The following is a 25,608-nucleotide window of genomic DNA, read 5'->3' as shown; positions in this document are numbered from 1 at the left end:
ATGAAAAAATTCCATGGTTTCGCATAGGATTTTTAGACCGGTTTTTTGGTCAATTTTTTTTTTTTTGATTTTCTTGTTTAAATTGCTTTGAAATCGTAAGAAATACATAGAAACACAAAATTTACGTCTTTAAACATGTTTAAAACGTCATTTTTGTCCATTTTTCAATAACATTTTTCGATTTCCTCGCCTTCAGGAAAATTTGAACCACTCATTCATGCTTGTGATGGAGTACACAACTCCAAAATGATTTGCTAACTAAAGGAGAAAGCTAAGGAAGTCATTTTGGTATTTCATACTCCATCACAAGCATGTGAGGGTGGTTCAAATTTTCCTGAAGGCGAGGAAATCGAAGACTTTGAACCTTTACCTTTAAAATGAGCTATCACACGTATCTCTCCGTTTCACACAGCCCTGTCAATAATTCGACAAAGGCACCTCTGCATTTAAACTTTGAAGGGGAGGGGAAGGACGAGGAGTAATTTTTTGTCTCTTCTTCAGAAAATTGTTGCTTCGATGTACCCAACAACCTCCAATCACTCGTTTGCCGGAACTCGCTCGGTAAACGTTCCTTAACAGAATTTGCGTTATCGACTACACTATTTTGTATGTGAGCTGTCACAGTTGTTACTCTCTCCGTTTATCTGATTTCTCTCATTTCGTATTTTATTTCAAATGGCAAACCAAGGAAATCAGCTGAGATACGACAGTGGGATGTTTTACGTGTGCAAAAGAGTGTATAGTTTCATGTTTCATGTTATTCCGAAAAATATTAGAGTGAGAGCGAGACAGGTGATATTTTTTTTCTTCAGTCCGGGTGTTTGCAATTGAAACGCTCATTTTTGTTATTTATATTTTTAATAAATTTATCATAAAATATATAGGAAATTTTACAAAATTGTATACAATATTATTTGTGGTGTAGGATTTTGAGTTTTTTTTTTTTTTTAAATTATGCTTTCAACTGTGATTGACAATACATCGGAAAATCAAAGAAAAATATTAGAATTTGTGTTAGATGCGGTTGATTTATATGAAAATAAAATGTGGAAAGTTAAATTGCGACAAATAGTTTAACAATTCTAAGAGGAATATATTTTTGATACTTAAGATGATGAGATAAATAAATTGGAACATTTTTTCTTCTTCTTTGTTTAATTAATTTTTTTTTTGTTCATTTTTGATTGATAATTTTTTTGCTTTTAAATTATATTATCCAAATATATAGCTGCAGACTAGAATCTATTCTAAGCACGGCTTAAATAAAACATAATTAAAGTATAATAGTAGTTGCTTCTTCGTCATTTTTCGTTATAAATCTAAATTTAATATTTTATATTTTGCGTTTTCTTATCTAAAATTTGATTTGATTAGAGCTTTAAATTTTAAATTGAGGTTCACTGAATGTTGTTTTTGTCTAATTTCGTTTGAAGTGTAATGGCAATAAATTCGATTATTTTTCTTCTTCACTGGATGATTTTCGTTACTAGGAGAGGAATTGCTTTGAATTTTTGTATGTAACCAATAAACAACACAACTTCGGAAATAATCTCTTCACGAAATACAGTCTTGAGAAACTTGTACAACGTTCACAACCATCTCCACGGCAGAGGGATTACGTCATTAATTACATTTCCTCTACTTTATGTCAATTCCACCTGATAGGGTACGGTTCACTATTTTACTATTAAGATGTCGTTGAAAGCCAACGTCAGCAGAAAAATAATTAATTTTTTACTCGACGTATTCTAGTCAACTGTAATATTATAGGACATGACCCCATGACTCCGCAACAGTCTTTTAATCAGTCCTTTATTCTCTTGGATATATTAAAGAGTTTGAAAAACGTTTGCTACCGTTTCATCATATCCTTTTGTAAGTCTCTTATCGCCAAGCCGATATTTGAAAACTGATTCCTGAGGTCATGTGCTTTACGATGGCATTTTGTTTGACTAAGATCCGTCGAGTAAAAAATTAATTATTTTTCTGCTGACGTTGGCTTTTTTGCAGCGACATCTTTCAGCAAAAGAGTGAATCGTACTCTATCAGGTAGAATTGAGAAAATAGAACTGATGCCGTAATCCATCTCCAGATCTTCATGAGTTGCAGTTCCATCAGAAATTTAGATCTTTTGCGCTATCACTGTGAGACTATGCAAAACTGGTATTCAAGTTTGGTTTCAAGGACAATATAGCAGATAGTAGGTAAATGGGCTAGGCCCCGTAGTTGCCCTGATTGATTGATTAGTTAACGCGGTCGCCAAAAAAGTAAATTACTCAGTCTTCATAAAAATTCGATTCGATTCACTAAATTTCGAATGTGGTAAATTAAGGACAATGCATGCAAGAGTGGCGCTTGAACAATTGCACAAAATGCGAGGAAAACATGTCAATTTAAAACAAAACAACTGAAATCATTTTTTCAAGTTTTTGTGTTACATTCCACGAAATTGATCAATGAGCTTCTTAGCGAAAGATCAAAAAGTTTGAACTTAATTGTTCTTTCCAAAAATGTACTCATATCATTGTGTGTATGAATATTGTTGCGTCGTCGTCGGTAGACAGCAGTGTTTCGTGTCTTTCTTTTTCGTATATAATTCGCCGTGGTGGAAATGGGAATCACACGAGAAACAGAGAAGGAAAATTGATATCCAATGATGCATAGCATACCGAGCGATCATGATATAATAATGGAATAATTATTTTTGTAATTAAATTGAAATGAAACCGGTATTTTCCATGTAACAGTGTCCATTCAATAAAGTATAAAGTACAAGCGCAACGGCAATAATAAAATTAAATATTTTTTTGTTTGTAAATCGTTGAATGGCAATATTGACAATTAATGAAATTAATATTTTGATTTTAATAAGTTTTATTAACATGTTTTCGAACTTTAGTAAGTGATTTTAATGTGCCTTTACGTAAGTGTAATGTTTAAAAACGGTGTAAACCTACTTTATAGAAGATGAGATGCACAGCTTTTTTTAATGGTCACATATTGCGATGTAATAAAACGGCGCAAATGTTGATGATTATTATTCTTTTCTCTGCTTTTTTGTTTCGCCATTATACACATATCGTAGGTGCTGTATAGAGGCATAATCACGTCGTTTATGCTTACAAAATATATAAATTAAAACTCATTACACTTCGCTTGTATCTTTTATCGTTTCTTCTTCTTCTTTTAAATTATTTATAGACAATAATTAAATTAAAAACAAACAAAAAAAATATCTGAAAATAAATTTAAGGAATTTTATTATTATGTACATATCGTAGCGGACCTTTGTCATTATATATTTCTTTCTTAAGTGCGTGTGTGTGTGCGTGTATTTTTTAGTATCTTCGGTATGCATCCATGTGTGATGTCCTGCAACAAAATAAAATGGAAAATTCTTACGTTAATACGCGGTAAAATTATGGAAAATAACTCAATTAGGTATGTGCATCATTAAACATTTTATGTTAATTTATGTGTATGTTAAACATTTGTTATGGCCAAGCGAGCGAATGCATTCGGGAAAGAACATTCTTACAATATTCCATTTAGAACACGATCCATTTAACATTAGTGCATGCAATGAAATTGTAAAACAGGTATGGTCTATTGTCCGCCCGGAGAACATAAAAATTTGATTTTCGTACTTAAACGCACTCATTTTCATATTATTTTGACATAAAATGTGAGTGCGTTTAAGACGAATTCGCCGATCGACCATACCTGTTCTAGACTTTCATTGAGTGCATGAGCTATTTTTCCAATCATTGATGTCGAAGTCATGTTTCTTCTTTACTTATTTAACAGTTATGTGGTTACATGCTCGTATAAACGGGAAGAGGCATAGCACTACTCCTAGCATTAACGTAGAAACTGTTTGGAGGCTGATGGTATCAGAATATGCTTTGCATTTCTTTCGTCTTGGATTTCCAACGATTTTCTTTAGTTTTCCGAAGATTGTGTTCCATTTTGAGGATTTTGTGATGAAATAATTTTTTAGTTTTCTAAGGAGCTTTTTTGACTGACAAAAGATTTTTTATAATTGTCTGTCCCTCGCGTTTGACAAACGATGCTAGTAGCGTGGCGGTATTTTTATACATTTTATTCTGTGCACAATCTAAACAAACTTTCTTCGAGGTGAACCACTTTGATTAATCAAAAATTTGATCTCGACCAATCAATGACCTTTCCGGTCATTAATATGGGTCAATCGCTATTTTACGTTGATTTATTACGACTAAAAACTAATTTACGACGATTAACATAGATCATCACTTTTTAATCACTTAACATGTCACAGACGGCAAGCATATTAACAGATTAACTATCTGATCTATTACTTCATTTGATCGAAGATTTTCATAGATTGATTTCAAAAATCTTTTACTTCATTTGTTTTGAACATGCTTTTTGCTATAATAAGACTTCTTTAGCCCATCGTTTATTATTACTGTCGCTGTCGATAACAGATGACAGCCGTCTGTAACAGGTGAATTAACAATTGGTTGATCTGATCATGTCGATCATCTAAGTGGTTCTCCTCCCGACATTTGTTTGTCCTTATGACTCACTTTTGTGTAAATGTACAAAAATGTAGATCATGTTGGCTTCTATGAGCCATCATGGCTTCATGGTGAAAATAAAATGATTTGTCTCGGCCAAAAATATGTCACTAAGTTCTGTGGTTAATGAAAGGCAATCATTTCATACTTTCTTCCAATATGTCGCTCACAGGACCTGCTGTCATATTTTTGTTCGATTTATCAATGAAATTCGATTCCATTTTTTTTTGTCGCTGGCTTCAAACTGTTCAAACCGAAAATCAATACGAATGCGTTATCTTTTCCCAATTTAACGAAAAATTTTGGTTTTATTATTCCAATTCCACATCTGAATAAATTTTGAGTTATGCTCAACTTCAACACATGAAAAACACAACGAAATAAGATATAAGACAACAACAACCTACAGATGTGGTAACTAACCGGTGAGATCTCAAAGAGAGATGCAACAATGACAGTCATAATAATTTAATTTCGGTAAACATAAAAATGCATTCATTAAAAATTACAATAGAGGCGGTTATGGGGTATAATTATACCATTTGGAAGAAGAGTTAGGATTTTTATGATGTTGACATTTTAATATTTTTCTTTGTTTTTTTTCCCTCTTCGTCTGTAAATATATCTTGCGCTCGCGTGTCTCATAATATTTATTATGGTTTTCGAGTTGAAGATGCATAAAAATGCTCGTGTTGGTTTTTATAACAATATTCAAATCCAACACAACTTGTTGTCATTATAAAATTTATAATTCGTTTCGGCACATGCCGTTGATTAAATTTGAAGCGAACAAATCGGACGCAGAGATCCATCAACGAAGTTCGGATCCATTCATGAAAATGTTTAAGCCGAAAACACACGAGCAATTTTGCGTTGATGGGATCGACAATTGCGGTGCGTTTTCCATTATAATTCATGGAAAACGCATCATAATTGTCAACGCAAAATGGCTCGTGTGTTTTCGGCCTGAGCTGTGGTGAATATTAGATTACAATGGAAAACGCAGTATAGATGTCGATTTCATCAAAGCAAAATTGCTAATGTGTTTTCGACATTACCAAACAAATAAAATTAATTTAATGTGAAGTGATGATTAAGTCATTGTTTTCACGGCGACTTAGTGTTTTAAGTCTAATATAAGAAAATGTTACTCTTAGTAAATTATTGAAATCAAACTTTGCTTACGTATAAATAATTGCGTTTTTTCTAGACAGCCGCCAATATACATAGTCCGCCCCATTTTAAATTGCCCTTCACCGTCACTGAGTGTAACCAAGTTATCGCCAAACACATTGACTACATCTACAACAGAAAGAGAATAAAATTTATGTTAGAAGGTACTATAAGTTTTTTCGGCAGACGATTTCGTCGAAATATCTGCAAATGTCAGCAAAGCCGAAAATAGGATGTTGTTCGCAAAACTTTTACTTTTCGATTAATTTCTTGGCATGCGATGTAAGTAATTTTTACCTAAAGGGCGTGTTAGTTAGTAAAAATAGTGTTTTAAAAATTTGTTTGGTTAAAAGCGTGAAAGACTGCAGCGGAATAGGAAAGTATTATAGTTCATATAATCTACCATTGGAAACTTTTGGATTTCCCTTTTAAAACCCACTGCTCGGCTTCGCCTCGGATCAAAAAAATTCACACGAAACTTTTCAACTTTTTATCCTGAGTTCTGTAATGGATTTGATAGTGTACGTGCTTTGTTTTCCTCTCAAAATTATTCAACTGTGATGCGTAAAAGAAAATTATTCTTCTGTCATGTGTCAAATATGTCATTCCCCTATTTTGTTGTCTTTTTTTCGCTTACAATAATATATATTATGCACCTGTTGCCAAGATTGGTATTTTGACGTGTAGGACATTATTGCCCTAGCCGAAGGCGTGGGTCATAATGCCTACACGTCAAAATAACAGTCTGGCAATAGGTGCATATCATATTTTATCTGTCGAGAACAGACATATCGAGATAAACAAAAACTCCCTAGAGGGATAAGCTCGAGATTATCGTTCTAGACAGATAAAATATCTTACTGGTATTTAAGGGCAAGCCTCGATGCTCCCCTTAAATGGCAGTAATATTACATGATTTCAAAATCAAAACCAATTTTCTTGTTTTCCCTAGGTGTGTAAAGAGCCACTTTCGATCCTAGGGAAAACCAAAGCATGCAAATATAATATTCTTAGGTTAATATTTCTATGTAGCTGTTTGTTGTACAGCAAAGATATGTTAATGTGGATGAGTAAAATTTGCACCAAAAACATCTCAGCAATACGTTTGACTGTTAGAAGTGAACTTGATCACTCATTTTGTATTACGTCTGGGATTATGAATTTACGCAGGGTAAAAAAAGGTGGAACAACCGCAATAAATAAACGAATTATTATTAACGGCTTGTCTTCACTATTTCGATATCTCTCTAGTTGGGCCTAACACAATTATAGAGAAAATTCGCATGTTCTCGACTAACCAGTAACCAATCAATACAATTGGCAGAAATATCCATTGATTGTTGGAAGTATACGACCTCGTAAAATATTACCATGTGATTATGAGGAGCTGAACAGTTTTGACATATAAGTATAATACTTGGATGCACTCGGTATGTGTATTGATTCAGTGTTACCTAATTAATGTTCCCAGCATCGCAAGCAACCGTAGACGCGAATGTATACAAATATTTTAATTTATTTGCCTGCTGTTTCCATACAACATATTACCTGCAGTTTGTTGAGTAAATATGTGCTCACAAATTGCAGATACATTATACGATTTGCAGGTAAATAATAAAATATTTCGTATTGATGAACGTGTTGAATTTAAAATCATAACAAAAGCTGTTGAGGGGATCACATGCCAAGATCGTGTGCAAGGGTTTCTTTCACTTTATTATAGATCAGTGTCAAATAGAGGTTTCTTCTCTCAAAAAGTGTCAAATGAGTTGTCAATTTCACAAAGCTAACCTCAAAAGATGTTTCGTTCACAGAGCCGCCCCTTGAAATGTATGAAAATTTGTGTGGCGTCTCACCATCCAATACTTTTTTTGTTCGATTTGAGGTTAGCTTTGTGAAAATGACAACTTATTTGACAGCTCAAACGACATTGACAATGATCTATTGTCCGTTGGATGCACACTATTTGGTGTCTAATAATTTCTCCAATAGATCATTGTCAATGTCGTTTGAGCTGTCAAATAAGTTGTCATTTTCACAAAGCTAACCTCAAATCGAACAAAAAAAGTATTGGATGGTTAGACGCCACACAAATTTTCATACATTTCAAGGGGCGGCTCTGAGAACGAAACATCTTTTGAGGTTAGCTTTGTGAAATTGACAACTCATTTGACACTTTTTGAGAGAAGAAACCGCTATTTGACACTGATCTATTCTTAGATATTATCAACATATTACTGCGCGATCTAAGGCGGTGCAACACCGGGGGAAGTACATGTTTTATAATTCACTGATTCATCAAAAAAAAATCAGTACAAATAATCGGTGCTGACGATTATTCAAACAATTCGTCAGCACCAATTTTATATTTTAGAGAAAGAAATACAAATCGTGAAACTCTGATGGCAATGAATTTGCAACACACGTCATATCAATTGTGTTATCAATTTTTTTAAACGATATAATTGTTGCTCGTAAAACCAAATACCGAGGATTCCATTTCGAAGTAACGCATCCATATGTTGTCTCGTGCAGGTAATTAAAGCTTCACTACTATTTAAATAAGAGAAGAAAATACCTGAATCTGGTTAGGTACAATAAAGATTAACTACAACTTTTGATAAAAGACTAAACAATGAGCACACCGTTCTGGCAACTTACTGTCTAAATTCGTTTTTCTGATTAATAGTAGAAAAAATGTTTTAAGAATGTGATTCAATTTTACGTGACTTTACTTCGGTGCAAACAATCATAGCAAATTCTTGTATTGGATACGAAAGGCAATATAAGAATAATTCTATTCGCCGACAGCACCGGTTGCGTGCTACCGAATCTCTGAACATTTGAAACGTATGTTTATATACTGTAATGTCAACAAATTGGTATTTACACCTGTTTTAGTATATAAATGATTAAAATGTGGTAAATCTACACACTGACAGATATGTAGTAGATGCTACATTGCTACATACACATCTTGCGCGAAAAACAACCCCACTTACTAATTAGTTAGGAAAATAGCTATGCTAATACCGTAAGCAAATGGAACATAAGACTTACTGGCCATTTAGATAGCGGCGTATGAGCAACGTATAGTGTCAAAATTGACATAAGAACAATAGAATTCTGTCAATTTTGACACGATACGTCGCCCTCTAAGTGGTAAGTTATAGCCAATCAGTTTCGTAGCCGAAATATATAATTTGCTTTTCTGAATGAAACGCAAATGTTTGACAAAATTTAGAGTAAAATTTGAATATTTAATGATTTACGTATGATCATATGACCAATATTAAAGCAAACCTAATGTTACCTCAATCAAAACACGAGCCGAAAATTTTAGTTGCCTTCAACCTCTGTTGCACGTCTTGTTTAACCGATTCTTGGACCTCCTAAGTAATTTCACAAACCGAGGAGACTTACTGGAGGTAGAAACGATTTTTTTTAACGGAAACGTTAAGTTGTAATTATGCTCCATTATTTTTTGCATCGAATAACTGTGACGACCGATCACGACCAGTCTCAATAACAGTGGCACAGACTGTCGAAATAACTCATATAATTTAGAAATATCCTACATGGTTTCTGAGGCACTGACACGGTTTGATGGTCCAATGATAAGAAGAATAAATCGTACAAGACAACTCGACGGTACACGCTATCTCGTTTAACCAATTCTTTTACTTGATGTGTTTTCGCTACTGTTGTTCTTCTGTTTTGTAATGGGAATGTTTACGTTCGTTGATGTTTTAAAAGATTTTTTACCATTGTGAAGGTTGTGTTTAAGAAGTGTGTACATCTTCATTTCATCGGCTTGTGGTCGTGTTTCGATCACACCACATCTATTAAATTTTTCTTATCAATTAAATTCCCAGTCAACCACAACCGCACAAAAAATGAGGCTATTCCGAAGTCCGCAAGCACAAAACAATCTAATATAAATAGTTCATTTTCTTGAGACATAAAGTTTCACTGGTCTGGTCACACGTTTACAAGCGTGAGAACATTGCCGGCACAATGTACGTTTCCATTTAAATAACACCTTATGTCTATAGACATTATAACTCGCTACACAAAACTCCAATTTTATACAAATTTACTCTTCTTTCTTGCATTTTTTTGTCCACATTTGTATTCTCCTACACATTTGAAGTAATTTTTTTTTCTAAATTTTTTATTTGTTACTGTAACAAACAATGTGCACACTTCATCAAAAACGGTCGGTATAAAATCCAAGTGTGACGTGTCTTTTATTTTACGTTAACATTATACCATATCGAAATGTAGGCTTTATTATTAAACGGAAAAACAGGTTAAAACATTTTCGTTTCTGTTTTGTGCATGGCAACGAGGAATGCACTAAAGCGCCCATTGCACACGCAAGCATTCTTTCACAATGGAATTCTATGCAACAAGTAATACGATTAAATTGTGTGTAGGATGGCCATTAAATGCTTCGATGTAACAAAATGACAGACTTTTTGTTTTTAAATATTATTTTTCTATTGATAACAACCAGAAAAGCACTCTTTTGTTTTGCATGACTTTGAAGAACTATGAATTGATTAAGAGGGAAATAATAGATAAACGTGTCTAATAGACACATTTAGGAATTAAATTAACTATCGAGAAGGGTGGTGTTTAATTGCACGTAAAATCAGCTAAAACAACGGAACGAATTTGTAAACAGAAATGAATTTAAAATTCAATTGAGCATATCACCTGAGAGGGGCTTACACATAAAATTGATATAACGAGAATGTGAAGCTATACAGTGTTTAAGGAGAGCGAAAACCAGTTAAATTTAATTGGTCTCCGGGTCAGCTGTCAAATATTCATCAATGAAAAAAGAAATTGAGAGTTGAGCCCAGTTTAAATTTGTATGTGATTTCACTCATTTTGACGTGTGACCCCGAGACCAGTTTAAACAAAGTGGTCAAAAATCGCTCTCCTTAAACACTGTGTAGCGCGTTTGAATTCTGCAAAACACGTATCTTTAACTATGGTTTCGACTCAACAAAAAGTACTCCGTGTGAGAGTCGTGAGATAGCAAGCTGTCAAGTAAACAAAGCAAAAATTGAAAAAACTCAATTCTGTCACTCACAGTGAGTGCTTTTTTGTTAAGTGTTCAATAAGTCGCCTGTTTTCGCTCTAAACTAGACATTGCATTTAGTGACTTCGGTAAAAAGCTCCTGCAGAACATGTAAACTAACGTACTATTTCGAATACAATTGCCATCAGCTCAGTAATATCTTTCGGTGGAGTCATTGTCGTGAGAGATTCTACCTCGCACTGGCCCAAATAAAATACGTTTTAGTGGACTATGACGTATGACATTTGCCGATAATTTTTCGATACGTTTCCCCAATATACCTCCTCGCATTTGGACCAATGCGACAGGATATTTCACGACAATGATTCTAACGATAGATATTACTGAGCTGTATTAGCAATAGTGCGTTAATTTACATATGCTCTCTGACTTACAGGTGGTATTTACCGTGGTCTGTAAATGCAATCTCTACTCTAAACACGTCAAAAGTTTTGCTTTTTTTTTAAATAAAATAAAAATTGCTAAAAACCGCGCATAAATCCATAATTTTTTATAACAATATTTTTCGTACAGCAACGTCCTGATTTATTATTATTTGATAAAAGAAATAATAACCGAAACACCAGCCAACCACCAACAAAATACGGATAATATTTTAAAGCAACGATCAAGTTAAAAAAAAAGTGAAGAGATAAGATCTTAACCCAATGAATCTTTCATTCATAAAGAGATTTTTTTTGGTTTTTTGTTTTTGAACAAATAAATAAAAATGCTTTTGTGTGGCTTACCTGTGTTGACGTAAATTGTCTTGTCTCTTAAAATATTTGCCACAAACTTCACAGGAAAACGTAACCTCCGGACTCTTGTGGGTGCGTTCGTGTATCATCAGGTTATATGGTTTGGTAAATCGCCTCTGACAATATTTACAAATGAACTCGCACTTTGGTCGCATTTTACGACGAAAGTCTGACCGACAATCATCGTTGTCAATTCGCATCACCGCGAACATTATGGATGAGTTTTTTTTTTTATTTGGCTTTCGTTCGTCTGTGTCGTGAAGTGAAAAAGGTATAGCACTTCCTTTTTCGCGTTCGTGCCTCTCGTACGGGTTCGAGAAGAGAAGAAAAGAAGTGTACCACCAAAATTACATAAAACGAATACTGCTGGTTGTATTTCTCTTTTGTTGTATGCCTAAAACCAATAAAACAGAAAAAAAAATGATTGTTATGGGTTTAGCGTCATTATTTTATCTTACGAAACATTTGAGACAAAAAAAAAAGTTATAAAAATTACTCTTTTTCCTCTTGCTTTTTCTTTTTCTTCAAAATTTTAACGACATGACTCAGAGTTCATTTGCTAATAAACACTTCGGTGTATGATCTACGTATGTACATTGTACATTCATATATTTAATGAGTGGCCATAAAATTATTGACACTTTATTTGTGATAAACACCTCGCTTTTCTTTGAGCTAGTAAAGAGTGTCGAGTACATAAGCTTTTCAACAAATTACTTTATCTCTGTTCTTGTTTCAACTTATTTTCTTTTAAATGTGACAAAGTATCAGATATTTGGTTGTATTACACAAACAGAATTTCTGATAGTTAGGCTGAACACAATTTGTCGTCTTGAGATGATAGGTTACGCAAATATACCAAAAACATTTTTATGAACTTAACCAACTATGAACTATCGGAAGCCTATCCGACGAAATAACTTTGCTGGAAAGAAAAACTTCAGCCGATTTTTCATATCCTAACATGGGCACTGCATCAAACGATTTGTTTTAATGAGTGAGAGCCAAGATGAAGCCAGTTATTAAACTAACTTACAAAACTACGTACGCAGACTCTTGCAACTAACTTGGAAAAAAAAAGTTGGAAATTCCATATGAAAGTGGCTCAAAAGCATGTAAAATGGGCAACGGTCAAAATGTCTACACAAGAATGTATACACGTTCGAAATGTCTATCGTCTTTTTCATGCCTTGGACATAAATTACGGAATTTTTCTCGTAAATTAGGCCCTCAGCATGAAAAGTTGTATACGCATCTGTTGTCGCCCTCACTTCGTTCGAGCTACAATCTGCGAAATTGCCTAATATATACCGTCCACAACAAATACGTAAATAATTATTTATCGCCTGTTATGTAATGGATTTAAAGCATGTTAACCTAGCTTAAAATTAGTTTACTTTTCATCCCTAGGGTTGTAATAAGCTACTTTTGACCCTAGCAAAAACAAATGTGTGTAAACGTCTATTTTCTCACCTGCGTTGTGGACATAAATTATCTTTTTCAATTCACAATTTACTATTACAAGTGAACATCAACTACACATCGCCAACGCGTTCTTGAATAATAGAAATATGTCAAAGTTTTACGTTCATAAAAGCTTTAATGACAATTTTATGGATAAAGAGGTTCTGTGGTATTTGAATTATATTTATCTTTGCTTAACGTTTTTATAGATAAAAAGACAAATGTTTCACCGTACTTGTTTAGACGCAACACTATTTGGTCATAATAATGTAATTATGTTACCGTCGAAGTGATTTTAAATACTAAAATAATTTTTTAATTTAATCAGACTGGAACATTGAAATGACAATAATCATTTAGATAATAAAGAAAATGTGCGCAGATTTATCTCAAACAATTGTGACTGTGTTACTCATGAACCTGACAGGTTTTCAGACGTGATTTAAGTTGTTAAATATAATCACATTAAATGACGAAGATAGACGTACCGCTCGATCATTTTTAGATTGTAACTATAAAGATAAACAAACAAAATTTCTACAAAATAACCTTTTCCGATAACAAAAACCTCAAAAGTGATAAATATTTGCCTAATCTAACATAATTCCCTACTCTTCTTACTGTGAAAATCGATTCAAATGTTTGATTTTTTATGCGGTTTCACTAAGACCATAAACAGCACAAAAACACTACCTGAGTGCTTAAAGATCGACTCGTTTTGACACATTGATTACCACATTTTAAAAAGTAATTCCACATTTCGATTGTTATACCTTTTCGTTTGATACAAGGCGCTAGCCAAACGAAAATTGAGAGAAAAAAAAGGTTCACCAAAGGTGTTCCAAATAACATTTCGTTCAGTGATTCTTTTTGGGAGATTAAATTTTCAATTCTCTAACTTGATAAACTTTGGTTTGGTGTTGTCGGTGAGCGGTGATCACGAATCGTTCTTTATGAAATTTTAGTCAAATTCGACATCTATCAAGAAATTGCCCTTTTTCGGGACAAAATACATTTAAAAAAAAATCGAAGAGATTTAAGGAAATTGAAAGTAATTATTGGTTTCGGAAATGTTTTTTTTTTACTAAAGAACGATCTGACATTTTAGATTAATTGAGAAATGATTTTAGTTTTGTTTAAAAACCTCAATTCGATTTTATGTTGCATTTTGAGGCATCCAGAGTATTTGGTTTATTTTTTGCAATATGTGGCTCGAAGATTTAATCTTTTGACTGATGCAGTCCTTGAATTGTAAACTTCAAACAAAAATTTCTACATTTCTTCTCTTGATAGTCTAGAAATCCGTGTAAATTACACATAAATATTACAACTTGTAAACGTAGAGTACAGCATCTGAGCAGAAGCCTCCCCCACTAGGTGTCTTATAACACGACATCATCATTACCACAAGAAATAATGTTTAAATAAACATATGAGCACTGCTCGTATTTGAATGTTTCACCATAAATGATTACAACACTGGTGCTGAAAAGACCTACATTTCCTTCCTCCATACCGAAAGTAATATATTCTCAACTCAGTGACGAAAAGCGAAACTTTCTTCGTTGGCTTTTTTGAGAAAACGATGTATGCAACTCGGTGTTAAATCAGTTTAGGTATACGAGAATTCAGAAGATGAATAGTTTTCATTTAATTTTCAAAAAGTAAAGGTAAAATCCCCGAAAAAAGGAAATCTAGAACTTCTTCTAGAGTAAATCTATAACAGAAGTTTTTATGCAGACAAAACAATTGACGCAGCGAAGTGGTTTGCGTTTCGGATGACTTGTTAATTTTTGCTATTCGAAAGACAATCGAATCGAGTAGGGATCTCAACCGTTCGAGAGGTTATTGAAGAATCGTATCCCATTTCAGACAATGATTGATTTGCTCTTCATGTTGTTTGGTGGTTTCTATTCCGAATTCGTGATATAAATGAATGCGCAGACTTCCGCCTATAATTTTTACCATTTTTCGTCGACTTCCTCATTTAATAGTTCACTTTTTTATAATGCTCACGGATCATCTTTCTTTGTAAATCTTCATCTACTTTCAAGTACACCAACCGAGAGAGCTAATTAGGCAATATGGCATTTATCATCACTAATTTAAGAGAAAAAAGAATTAATTCTCAATGCAAAGAAAAATCTTGGATACCTGTGCGACGCACCCAGTAAATCATGTAAACTCTATCGATACCATCAACAAATTAGAATGACTAAAAGTTTTTTTCTTCATCAAAAATTCATTTAAAATTCAAACTAGCTTTAAAACATGCCACCAGAATTCTTTTCCTTTTTTTTATTATTTTCTATGATTTATGATTATGATTTAATTTCAGTTATATATATGACGTTATTTACACATGTATGTGTAGGTAGATTTAAATAAAAAGCATATGGGTCGTTAGAATTGGAGGCAAATATCAAAATTTATGCCCAACAATTCGTTCGCTTCGGTGAAACTACTTTACACAGTCCGAATGAAAATTAATTAGGTTTCTGTTTTCATTCTTAAATTTAGTTTTTGGATTTATTTTCGGTTATAAAAATAGCTATTTTTCTAACTAGTTAGTAAATGGGGTCGTTTTGCGCACTAGATGTGATATTGTTGATACGAGCGAAGCGAGCTCGGCAACACATCGTGTGCAAAAAACAACCGGACTTACTAACGTGTTAGCAACAAGATTTTATCTTCTGTGATGTCAAAATTACCACAAACTATCACAATTTCAGTTAAAAGATTCCTTATTTTCATGCATCGTTAACTATAACTAGTATATGCTACACATACATGAAGCACCTACAATACCAATATTAGATTTGCGCACTGATCTGTCAATTTACGCACTGATATGTGTAGCATCAACGCTTCATTGGACGAGTTAGTAGCATCCACTGCAATACGTAAAATCTGCTACAATGGATCTGTCAGTGTGACTCCATTTAACAGGGGTACCAATTATGAATATTTTGACATTGCAGTAGATAAATTCTATTTCTTTTTGTGTAGTGGAAATAAATTATGAAATTTTAGTGTTAGGAAATTTATGAAACTACATTCTGTCTACCTAGGCATAAGACCCGTTCCGCGTTTCTAAATCCACAATCAAATAAATCATATTTAATCACCGCTCATAATCTGTACCAATTTTTTGTTTTCGTCCAGTTATTCATTTAAAAAAAAAAACTATTTAAGATAAAAACAGATAAATTCAGAACTGAATCGATTGAGTTAAAACAAAAAGAACGAATAAACGATTGCAAAAACAGCCTGAACGTTATACTCAATAAATTTATGGAAGCTTTTTTTTGTCTTTAGACTTTTTTTTTGGGATTTTTTATTTTTTATAAAAATATGCAAAAATCGTTGACTAATTTAAAGATATTTTTATATTGGTACCAATAAAGTATTTTTTTAAAACAACAGGTTGACAAATTCGGTGAATAAAATACACAAATTATTTTTTTTTCTTCATTTGGATTTGCAAAAAAAAATTACATTTACGTGGGTTGGTTATGGTATTTGGTTGTTTTTTTTCTGAAATTGTATCCACAGTTTGGTAAATAAAATAATTCAGATAAATTTCAAAAGCTCAACCAATTAATAATTAAACTCATTTCGGATATTATTAATTTTTACATTCGACCGAATACCATTGAATATTTCTTAGTAAACTGTTCGGACACAACGAAAAAAGAATGTTTTAGTCACAATGTCATACTTCGACTTGCAACACGTAACTAATGAAAAAAAAGTAATTGAAATGCATTCCACTATTCCACATCACATTGGCTGTCTAATTAGGGTGGTTTAAATATTAGTAAAATACTGAACTCTGGTCTGTGGAGTTTGAAACACTCCCACTCCCACTCCCTCGTTTTGACATAGAATTTCTATGGAACGATAGATTGACATGCCAAAATCGATATGTGATATTTAAAGTTGCCAAAAATTTTTAATAGTTCAGGGGAAGCGCTCCTGAATACTCGAAAATTCTCGAATCCACTGAAATTCCTTACGGTTAGAGACAGTGAAATTTCAGCATGAATTTGCTTCAGCTGTTTTTCAGCTGATCCACACAAATAATCAAAACTGTTTATACGGTTTTACCACTACATCACGCGTGAGTGCAGCAGCCTTAACAGTATAAACAAGTGAAAGCCGTATTGATTGCTGAAAAACAGCTGAAGTAAATTCATGCTGAAATTTGACTGCCTGTGACAGTATCACTGAAATATTTTTTTTAAATTGAGCCACCCTACTACAAATAATGTTTGTCTGTCGCTCATGTATAATCATTTGAACTCCGAATCAATGTTGTCTGACATGATTTCTGAAAATGGTCCGGGTGTCCAATAAAAATATTATGAATTGGCTCGTTTAAAACAAAGCGCAAAAAACAAAAAGTTTCAAAATTAAATGTAATTAAAAGTCGCACACGAAAGAAAGAGCAAAAAATTAACAGACATGATGTCATACACCATAAGGAGTTTGGTGTGTGCATTTGAAATTGTGTTCATCTTGGTTGTAATATATAGTGAAATTGAATGTGGTTTTGATAAACACTTAGATTTAGTTTATTGATACAAGTTGTATTTTACCCGTCTGGCATTCGGTCATGCGGTTTTTCTTTTAATTAATTAATATCAAGAATGACTTTTTCGTTGTTTGTTTTTGGTATGCGCAAAAATGCGGTATATATAATACAAGATGTAACGACATCATGTCTCATGTCTAAAAGGTGAGCACACAAACATCATTTAAAAATTAAGAAATTGCAATTAAGATTCGTTATGCTTGCATTGATTTCGGACAATATAAATTGATCACGACTCACGTCGATCTGAGTTGTGCGCTAACATTATACAAAATTATACCAAGACTGTTATTTCGTACGATAAAATGTGTGATAAAACATCAGTTTGTGTAAGATGCACATTTCGTACGATTTTACGTAGAATGAGGGGGACAATCGGATGCCTGACATTATTTAAAGGGCATACGACTTTAAGGTTCGACAAAATAAATTGTTGGATTACAAAAAAGCGCAGAAACCATTGCGTACCTGAACCTGATATTAAACGTTCAGAAACGGCTAGTCTTCTGTTGACAATGAGCACAAAAGTAACTCACAACGCGAGAGATAAACTACACTCTCGAATTAACATTTCCGTTTCAAAATAATTTTCTGGTACTGTTCGTTTACCATTTCCAAACGAAATGATTGGATCCAATTTTCATCCAATTACCTGGTTGTTCCAATATCGCTACCAACCGACCGTTTTTATACCACTCACCGCTATAGCATGCACGCAATATCGACGCAATATCGAAAAAATTACACCAATCCCATTTAACCATAAATATGTTATAGCTTCTGTTTACACATCGATATAAATATAATAAACAAAATGAATAACCCGAACAACCAATAGCGTGTGTAGTACAGTAGCTCTGCGCTGCATACACGCGCACACGACGCGACGATACAATTGCAACTGATGAAGCCTCATTGTGCCTGGATGGAATCAAACAATGTTCTTTTTTTTTATTTCTTTTATAAAAAGAACTATATGTTGCGTATGTGTGTATGCGGCTGTTTAAAACAAGGCGGCGCAAAAACCGGTAGCATCATCATTGCACATACAAAGATATTTCATTCATATCGTATGTACATGGTGATGCCCGTTCGCTTTATTTTACATTTGTGAAGAGTCTCTTTCTTAATCAACAATATTCATGGTGTCGCTGCTACTATTGGTTATTACGCGGAGTGCACAAACACCATGGTATGCGTAGTCAGTACGTTCATTGGTAATTGATAAATCATCTTCGTCGTAAAGAATTCAATGGGTATCAAATTGTTTCACGATCGTCAATATAGAGTGAATAGCGTTGCGCCGTTGGTATACCTGAACTGAACTGCTTTACATTTTAATTTCAATTAAATATTTTCGTTCATAAAAACTTTCGCTACAAACAACAAAATGATTCACGCCCAGATTTAGATCTTTCCGCTTTGTATTTCATCATGTCATAGCCAAAAACACATTTAAAAACCGACCTACCAAGCGATATTATGTTTTCATAAATAATAAACTACGAAAAAATTCTACCAATTTGAAAGTAATAAAAACGTATAATAAAAATCTCACCTGAATATTTATTATTCACCTTCGTGTGTGTCTCTCTCGAATCAGCTCTTATACACAAAATAGCTTTATACCGAACACAGTCATGTATAGATGCGTAAGTTTTTGTGACAATAAAATTGCTTCGTGTTTTTTTTTTAAATTTTATTATACTTCTCTGGTACAATAAACACAAGTTTATCACATTACAAGCACAGCAAGTTTATCAGGTCGTTTATCAAAACGGTAATGCACAAAAACCCCAATCTATATCCAGACACTCATAATGACACTTTTCATTGCCGTTGATACGTTCTTCTTTCGAACAATTTTTTTTTTTTTAATTAAATTTCGATATAATTAAACGCACAATTAAACCAATTTCGAATTCGTAACAACTTTATATAAAAATTAATCGTCGGATTTATAATTAATAAAAATGTTTTTTTTTGTGTGTGTACAACTTCCGTATGAACCGCTTCCGTGTTGCGTATCAATGTTGTTTTTTTTTTAAGTGAATTGATCTTCCGTAACTAAAGTGAGTTGATTTTTTTTTCTCCACTCGAAAATCTAAATGGTCGAGAAAACTTTATGGAAGGTGGCTACCATAAACGGCTTGCTAGTAGGTATGCTGGACGTGGAATGAGTGCGAGTTGCTGGTAACAGAAGTCAAGACTTTCTGGCAAGTAGCCGAACTGGAAACTGATGATTTCTACTGTACTTAGCGGTGCAGACAGCCGTATACCCAAATGATTATGCGCAAACGAGATATGAATAAAACCTACACTGGTAGCAGTTAAGTGCCCCCCGTAGCCCGAAGCCCCCTGATGTGTTTCTTCAGTGCAATATGTTATTTTCCCCCTCTCTCTTTCTCTCTCTCGATTATTGTGGTTTTTTTTGTTTGGTTTCTGGCATACAACAGCACAGGTAATATAGAATTCGTTAACGCCTTCCCGATCCAACAATGATATTGTATCATAAACTCCGCCTGTATGTATATATATAATATGTCGAGAGCATGTTTTTATAAATTTTATTTCTTAAAAGAAAGAGGTTCTTGCTTTTGTTGTATTTTAATGCTTTAAGATCTTGATTTTTTTTCTGAAATTTTATTTATAACATTCAGAGCTACTACATTACGCGAAAAATGTTATTCATTGATGCGCAACGGATTTTCGAAATTAAATTCGATTATTTATTGACTTGAAACATTCTATTGGATATGGTGAATTCGTAATTTTTTACTTAATGCACAATCAGCTCGAATTAAGTCTAAAATTACAGAGAAAAAAAAAACTGAAACAAAATCTGAACCGCTATTATTATGAAATTTCTGTAATTCTTTAATCGCGGTACACTTATGTGCTTCAAATACCGTGAATATCGACAGAAGAAATACACAAGGTAATGCAGCCAGCTAACTCGACCAATTGGAAATTAGTATGTATAGGCACACCACATCAGTGAAACATTTTTATTATACAATTTGTTAAACTGAATACTTCACACCAAGCAACAAAGTATGTTTCTTATGCAAGTCTATTAACACAGCTCTGGCGACTCGAAGTTTCCTAAATATTTGTAGAAGACAAAAAACATTCGCTTTTAATATTTATAATAAATAATTAGAGTGATGAATGATGTGATCTGAGAGAGAATTGAATACGTTTATCGACGTTTTGCATTAACATGCAGTTCCAAAAATGGAATTTCAACTCATCACCAAACTTCCAACTCGTTGCCAGTAAAAGCACCTCTAACTGAATTTCCACTAGGGGTTTCCAAATACATACACGAACCTATGAAATTTGTTCAGACCTTCACACGCCCATGCGAACTTTCGATTCAACAAATGGACTTCGTATCTTATCTGCAGAAGAATCGAAAAGCCGCATTGGTACAATTGAGCAATAGATTCACAAACAATACAAGCTCTTCCATTGTTCTACGGTTTGTGATTTTATTGATCTATTGTTCACTTGTACATGTGTGTGTATGACAACTAATGCACCTATTCCATCATCAACAAAGCATTTAACAAACACCTCTATGATATACTGTTCGTATCGTATAGAGTATTAAAAAACAGTGTGTCCCCATCGAGCTCAGTTTAATTATAAATTAATTTGTTCCTAATTAACTGGACTTTTACAAACAAATTTTACATTGCACCCATCGAGACCAGTCAAATAAGTGGTCTTTCTTTTCTCGTTTTCTGCTCTTAACACTATACAGTGTTCAAAGAGCGTAAAAGAGAGAAAAATTAACTGGTTCCGTTGGGTGATACGTCAAAATTTGTATGTAAAAGTCCAGTTAACTAGGAAAAAACCAGTTAATTTAACTGAGCTCGATGGGTGAACACTCTTTTTGACATTCTCTTTGAACACTATTTATACACTGTTTAATCTCAGCGAGTTTTTCTTCTAGCCTTTCTCTGCAACTATGTGAAAAATTTGTTAAAAGAAAATGTCTCAAAGAGTGTTCCACCATAGAGCTCAGTTATGTTAACTGGTTTATTCCAAGTTAACTGGACTTTTACATACAAATTTTGACGTATCATCGAAACTAATTAAGCAACTGGTCATTTTTCTCTCTTTGCGCTCTTTTAACAATGTATTAATGAAGTTTTAAGTCGTAACACCAAGACAAAGTTTCGTTACGTTGAGGAACCAGTATTACACGGTGTGATACTCAGGCTTACTCTCTCTTTAATCATTTCCGACGTAAGAGGTCACAATGCAACCATTTAACAAAAACAGTCATGGACGTTCATGAACATGGACCAGTGAAGTCCAGTGAACATTCACGATATCATTATGACCGAAGAGAATCACAAGCCTATTAGACTAAACGATCAGTAAATTCATTAATTCGAATACAGTCATCACATTTACTACGAAAAACAAATAATAATCGAAACCATCAGACTCAGGTATTAATTATAAGTTCCAAATCCAATAATAAATAACGAGCTAAAGACCGCGACTAAAAAAGAACCTCGATGGATTCGGTGTGTGTTCGTTAAAATGGAATAAATCAAAATATTTTTTTGGTAATTAAAACCAATTTTGTCAATCAAAATATTAAACGAAACGAAGAGGGAAAAAAAACACGTTACTCTCTATGCAACATTATCCATAAACATAAATCTTCAAAAATATGAATACCAAAAACTCATAAGGATCGCCTTCAACATTTTAAACAGAAAATCATTAAAAAAAAATAATTTCATCAAAAAGAACCGCTGAAAATCTCCCGCTGAATATTTGTAAAACCCGCATCATTTTACAGATAATATTTGATTTCTAAAAAAAAACGCCAGAAAAAACAACGACTTTACATCTTCTCTACACATTAATAACAGTGCAAGTTTTGTTTATAAATTAATCAACAAATAAACAATATCCTAATTTAAATAGTAATGATCAAAAATATTTAACTAATATTTATTTTAAGACTATAATCACCGAACGAAATACCAAATGAAAAAAAAAAAATCATCCGAAAAAACATTTTGGGAATGAATTAAGTATAATGTGCGAGAGTCTTTACAACAAGAGTATGGTAATATATAGAAATTTCTTACAGAAACCGAGTCCAATGGACGTTCCATAACGTTGAATTTATAAAAATGTTGGTCAGCACAGCCACTCATCATAAAACAAACCAAACGTTTTATAAGTAGGTAGCTAATTGCGTGAAGATTGATGATCAGTTTTTTGTTGTTGTATTATGATGTTCAGTGTTCATGTTTTTCATCATCAACAAGAACACAAACGGATAAAAAAGCAGCATTTCGTATTTCATTATAATTAGTTTTGTTGTTTTTGATGAGTGTTTACATGGTGTGCAGACGGACCATGTATTTAATAATATATTTTGTCGGGAAAGCCTATTATTCACTGGTTCACCAATATATGCTAACTATTTGAACTGCAATTTCTGCTACTACAGAATCGTTAATTAGGTACGAATCAAAGAAGGTATGCTTTATACTGCAGACACTTTCAAATTACCAACAATTACCAATCGCTCTCATTCGTTTTACGAGTACCTAACGAGTAAGGATGTTGAACTTACAGGCTATCAATAATCCTTTTATGAGGACGATATGTCTTACTGTGGGATTGAACCAGGGTCACTGGATTGCTAGTTGAAACTCAGGCCATAATACAATTGTTTGAGAAAATGGCCTTTCCTTTAATTAAATTTTCTTCGAACAATCTCAGATCAAGAATTAAGATGAACAATTTTTTTTAACATTTGGTCACGTCAGTAATGATAACTCGAACAAATTTTGTTTTGATTGAAATCCCTACCCTAGAAGGCAGTCTTCAAATGAGAATTAACAAATATTTTACAAGAAAAACAAGAAAAATTCGTCACATTCGTCGAGTACTGGTATATGAATCGAAATAGTCATCCCAAAAGACAAATTCGTTATCTTTGAAACTTCTGTGCACCAGGTTCTGTTTTGACCACTGTACATTACCATACTTAGAAAATCCTTTGACAGTCAAAAGAAAATCTTTAACTTCATAAAAAAATCGTAGGAAATCCTTTAAAAGATTCAAGAAAATCGAACGTATTTAAACAAAAGCCTTTGGAAAGCTATAGGAAAATACTCGAAAATTCTTTATCAACAAAATTTACAAAAATCTGACCTTCGGCCAGGCTTCATTCCATCGGAAGCAAAGCGCTTGTGAATTATATTTTTAGCCCCGTACAAAGTACTGGGGGCTTATAAGATTAATATGCCGTTTGTAACACGTCGAATTGGAAGCAGACAGTAAGGGCAAAGCATTTGGTTATGTTCATAGACTACGAATCCGCAATAAAAAAAATGTCCGTCCGTCCGTCCGTCTGTGACCCCTCTAGCTTGAGTAAATCACAACCTTTTTTCAAAATTCTTTTTTTTCCCTGATTGGTATCGACAAAAGTAAGGTCAAGTTCGAAAATGGGCATGGTAGTGTCGGCCCTTCCAGAGCTAGGGCCCTATAGGTGTTTTTCAGTCTTTCGACGATATCTACCGAAATACGCACGCAATAGCTGCTTGTGATATATCAAATGAAAGGTATTGACGAGTAGAACAAAGTTGCTGAACATTGTTTTTGTGTAGGATGCAACGCGAGCTTGTTGGGAGGGCTCAAAGGTCGTTACTCGGCCCTAAGTGTTTTTTCCACATAAATCCAGTAAATCTCATCCGATTTTGCTAGATTTAGTTTTTTATAGAAGGTAATTGAATACCGAAAAGAACGTGGCGAAAAAAGTTTCAAATTTGGGCCCTTGGACTAAGGCCACTACTCGGCCCTAAGTGTTTTTTGCACATAAATCGAGTAAATCTCATCCGATTTTGCTAGATTTAGTTTAATTTGAGAGATAATTGAATGCCGAATAGAATGATGGCAAAAAAAGTTTCAAATTTGGGCCCTTGGACTAAGGCCGCTACTAGGCCCTAAGTGTTTTTTGCACATAAATCGAGTAAATCTCATCCGATTTTGCTAAATTTAGTTTTTTATGGAAGGTAATTGAATACCGAAAAGAACGTGGCGAAAAAAGTTTCAAATTTGGGCCCTTGGACTAAGGCCACTACTCGGCCCTAAGTATTTTTTGCACATAAATCGAGTAAATCTCATCCGATTTTGCTAGTTTTTGTTTCATTTGAGAGGTAATTGAATACCCAATGGAAGGTTGGCAAAAAATTTTGGGTTTCTAAAATAATGTCGTAAATTGTTGGTTTTATTTGAGAGGTACTTCGTACGGGCTTTCGTAATTGCGCTCTGCGAAATTTTAAAAATGAACACTTTCAGTAAATTTGACCATGCCCAACTTGACTTGCATTTTGGTAACAGACGCATTAGAGGGTTGTAGACGTATTAGGGTTCCGGGCGTATTACGGCTACGGATATATTATGGTTACGGACGAAATAGGATTACGGGTCGTACGGGGCTAAGTCGCAGCAAATGCTCCGACTGTTCTGATGCCTTGTTTTAGAAACAGCAAGTATTTTTCCTCACAGACATCAAATCTGTTTGAGCTTTTGTTTAAAGTTACGCTTAGTTTTCCAACTCTAGAATCTTTTACTTCATTAATTTTAACAAGTTTTTTTAGTTAAAGGCCACTGAGAAAAATTATGGAAATGGCTTTTTGTGTGTTTACCTTGACTTCGCCTCGGATCGGTAAATTTCACACAAGAAGTCCAATTTCCATCATTTGTCCCATTATCGGTTAGTAATGTACCATTATCTGAAATGCCGAGGCACGGCAGAGATGTCGAAATTTCGTATTAATTCATGTTGGAAAAGTTTCGTTCGATTGCTTTGTGTGTGTGTGTTGTTTTCCTTTCGTAATTGTTATGTACCTACTTTTTTAAGTTATGTGGTTACGTTACAACCAACCTATTAAATCAAAGAAATTGCTGCATGGT

General features: G+C 33.6%; 1 protein-coding gene across 5 annotated transcripts; it reads right to left on the bottom strand.

The window, feature by feature from the left end:
* Positions 1 to 955: 955 nt before the first annotated feature.
* LOC119084704 (protein drumstick) lies at positions 956 to 19,913 on the bottom strand. 5 transcript variants are annotated; one of them, XM_037194787.1, is made up of 4 exons: positions 19,205 to 19,892; positions 11,577 to 11,979; positions 5,748 to 5,864; positions 2,757 to 3,372 (listed from the first exon to the last, which is right to left on the bottom strand). In XM_037194787.1, the coding sequence occupies exons 2-3, from the start codon at positions 11,795 to 11,797 to the stop codon at positions 5,840 to 5,842; spliced, it is 246 nt and encodes an 81-aa protein (XP_037050682.1). In that variant the 5' UTR covers positions 11,798 to 11,979; positions 19,205 to 19,892; the 3' UTR covers positions 2,757 to 3,372; positions 5,748 to 5,839. The 5 variants fall into 5 exon arrangements, with proteins under 5 accessions (XP_037050677.1, XP_037050679.1, XP_037050678.1 ...); XM_037194782.1 differs by lacking the exon at positions 5,748 to 5,864 and having other exon boundaries at positions 956 to 3,372; positions 19,205 to 19,913; XM_037194784.1 differs by lacking the exons at positions 5,748 to 5,864; positions 19,205 to 19,892 and adding an exon at positions 18,299 to 18,545 and having other exon boundaries at positions 956 to 3,372.
* Positions 19,914 to 25,608: the final 5,695 nt, after the last annotated feature.

The sequence above is a fragment of the Bradysia coprophila genome, unplaced genomic scaffold (genome assembly GCF_014529535.1).
Source record: "Bradysia coprophila strain Holo2 unplaced genomic scaffold, BU_Bcop_v1 contig_87, whole genome shotgun sequence".
In the NCBI taxonomy this organism is placed as follows: Eukaryota; Metazoa; Arthropoda; class Insecta; order Diptera; family Sciaridae; genus Bradysia; species Bradysia coprophila.
Note: the sequence above shows the minus strand (reverse complement) of the source record. Positions and strands in the feature narration are given on the sequence as shown.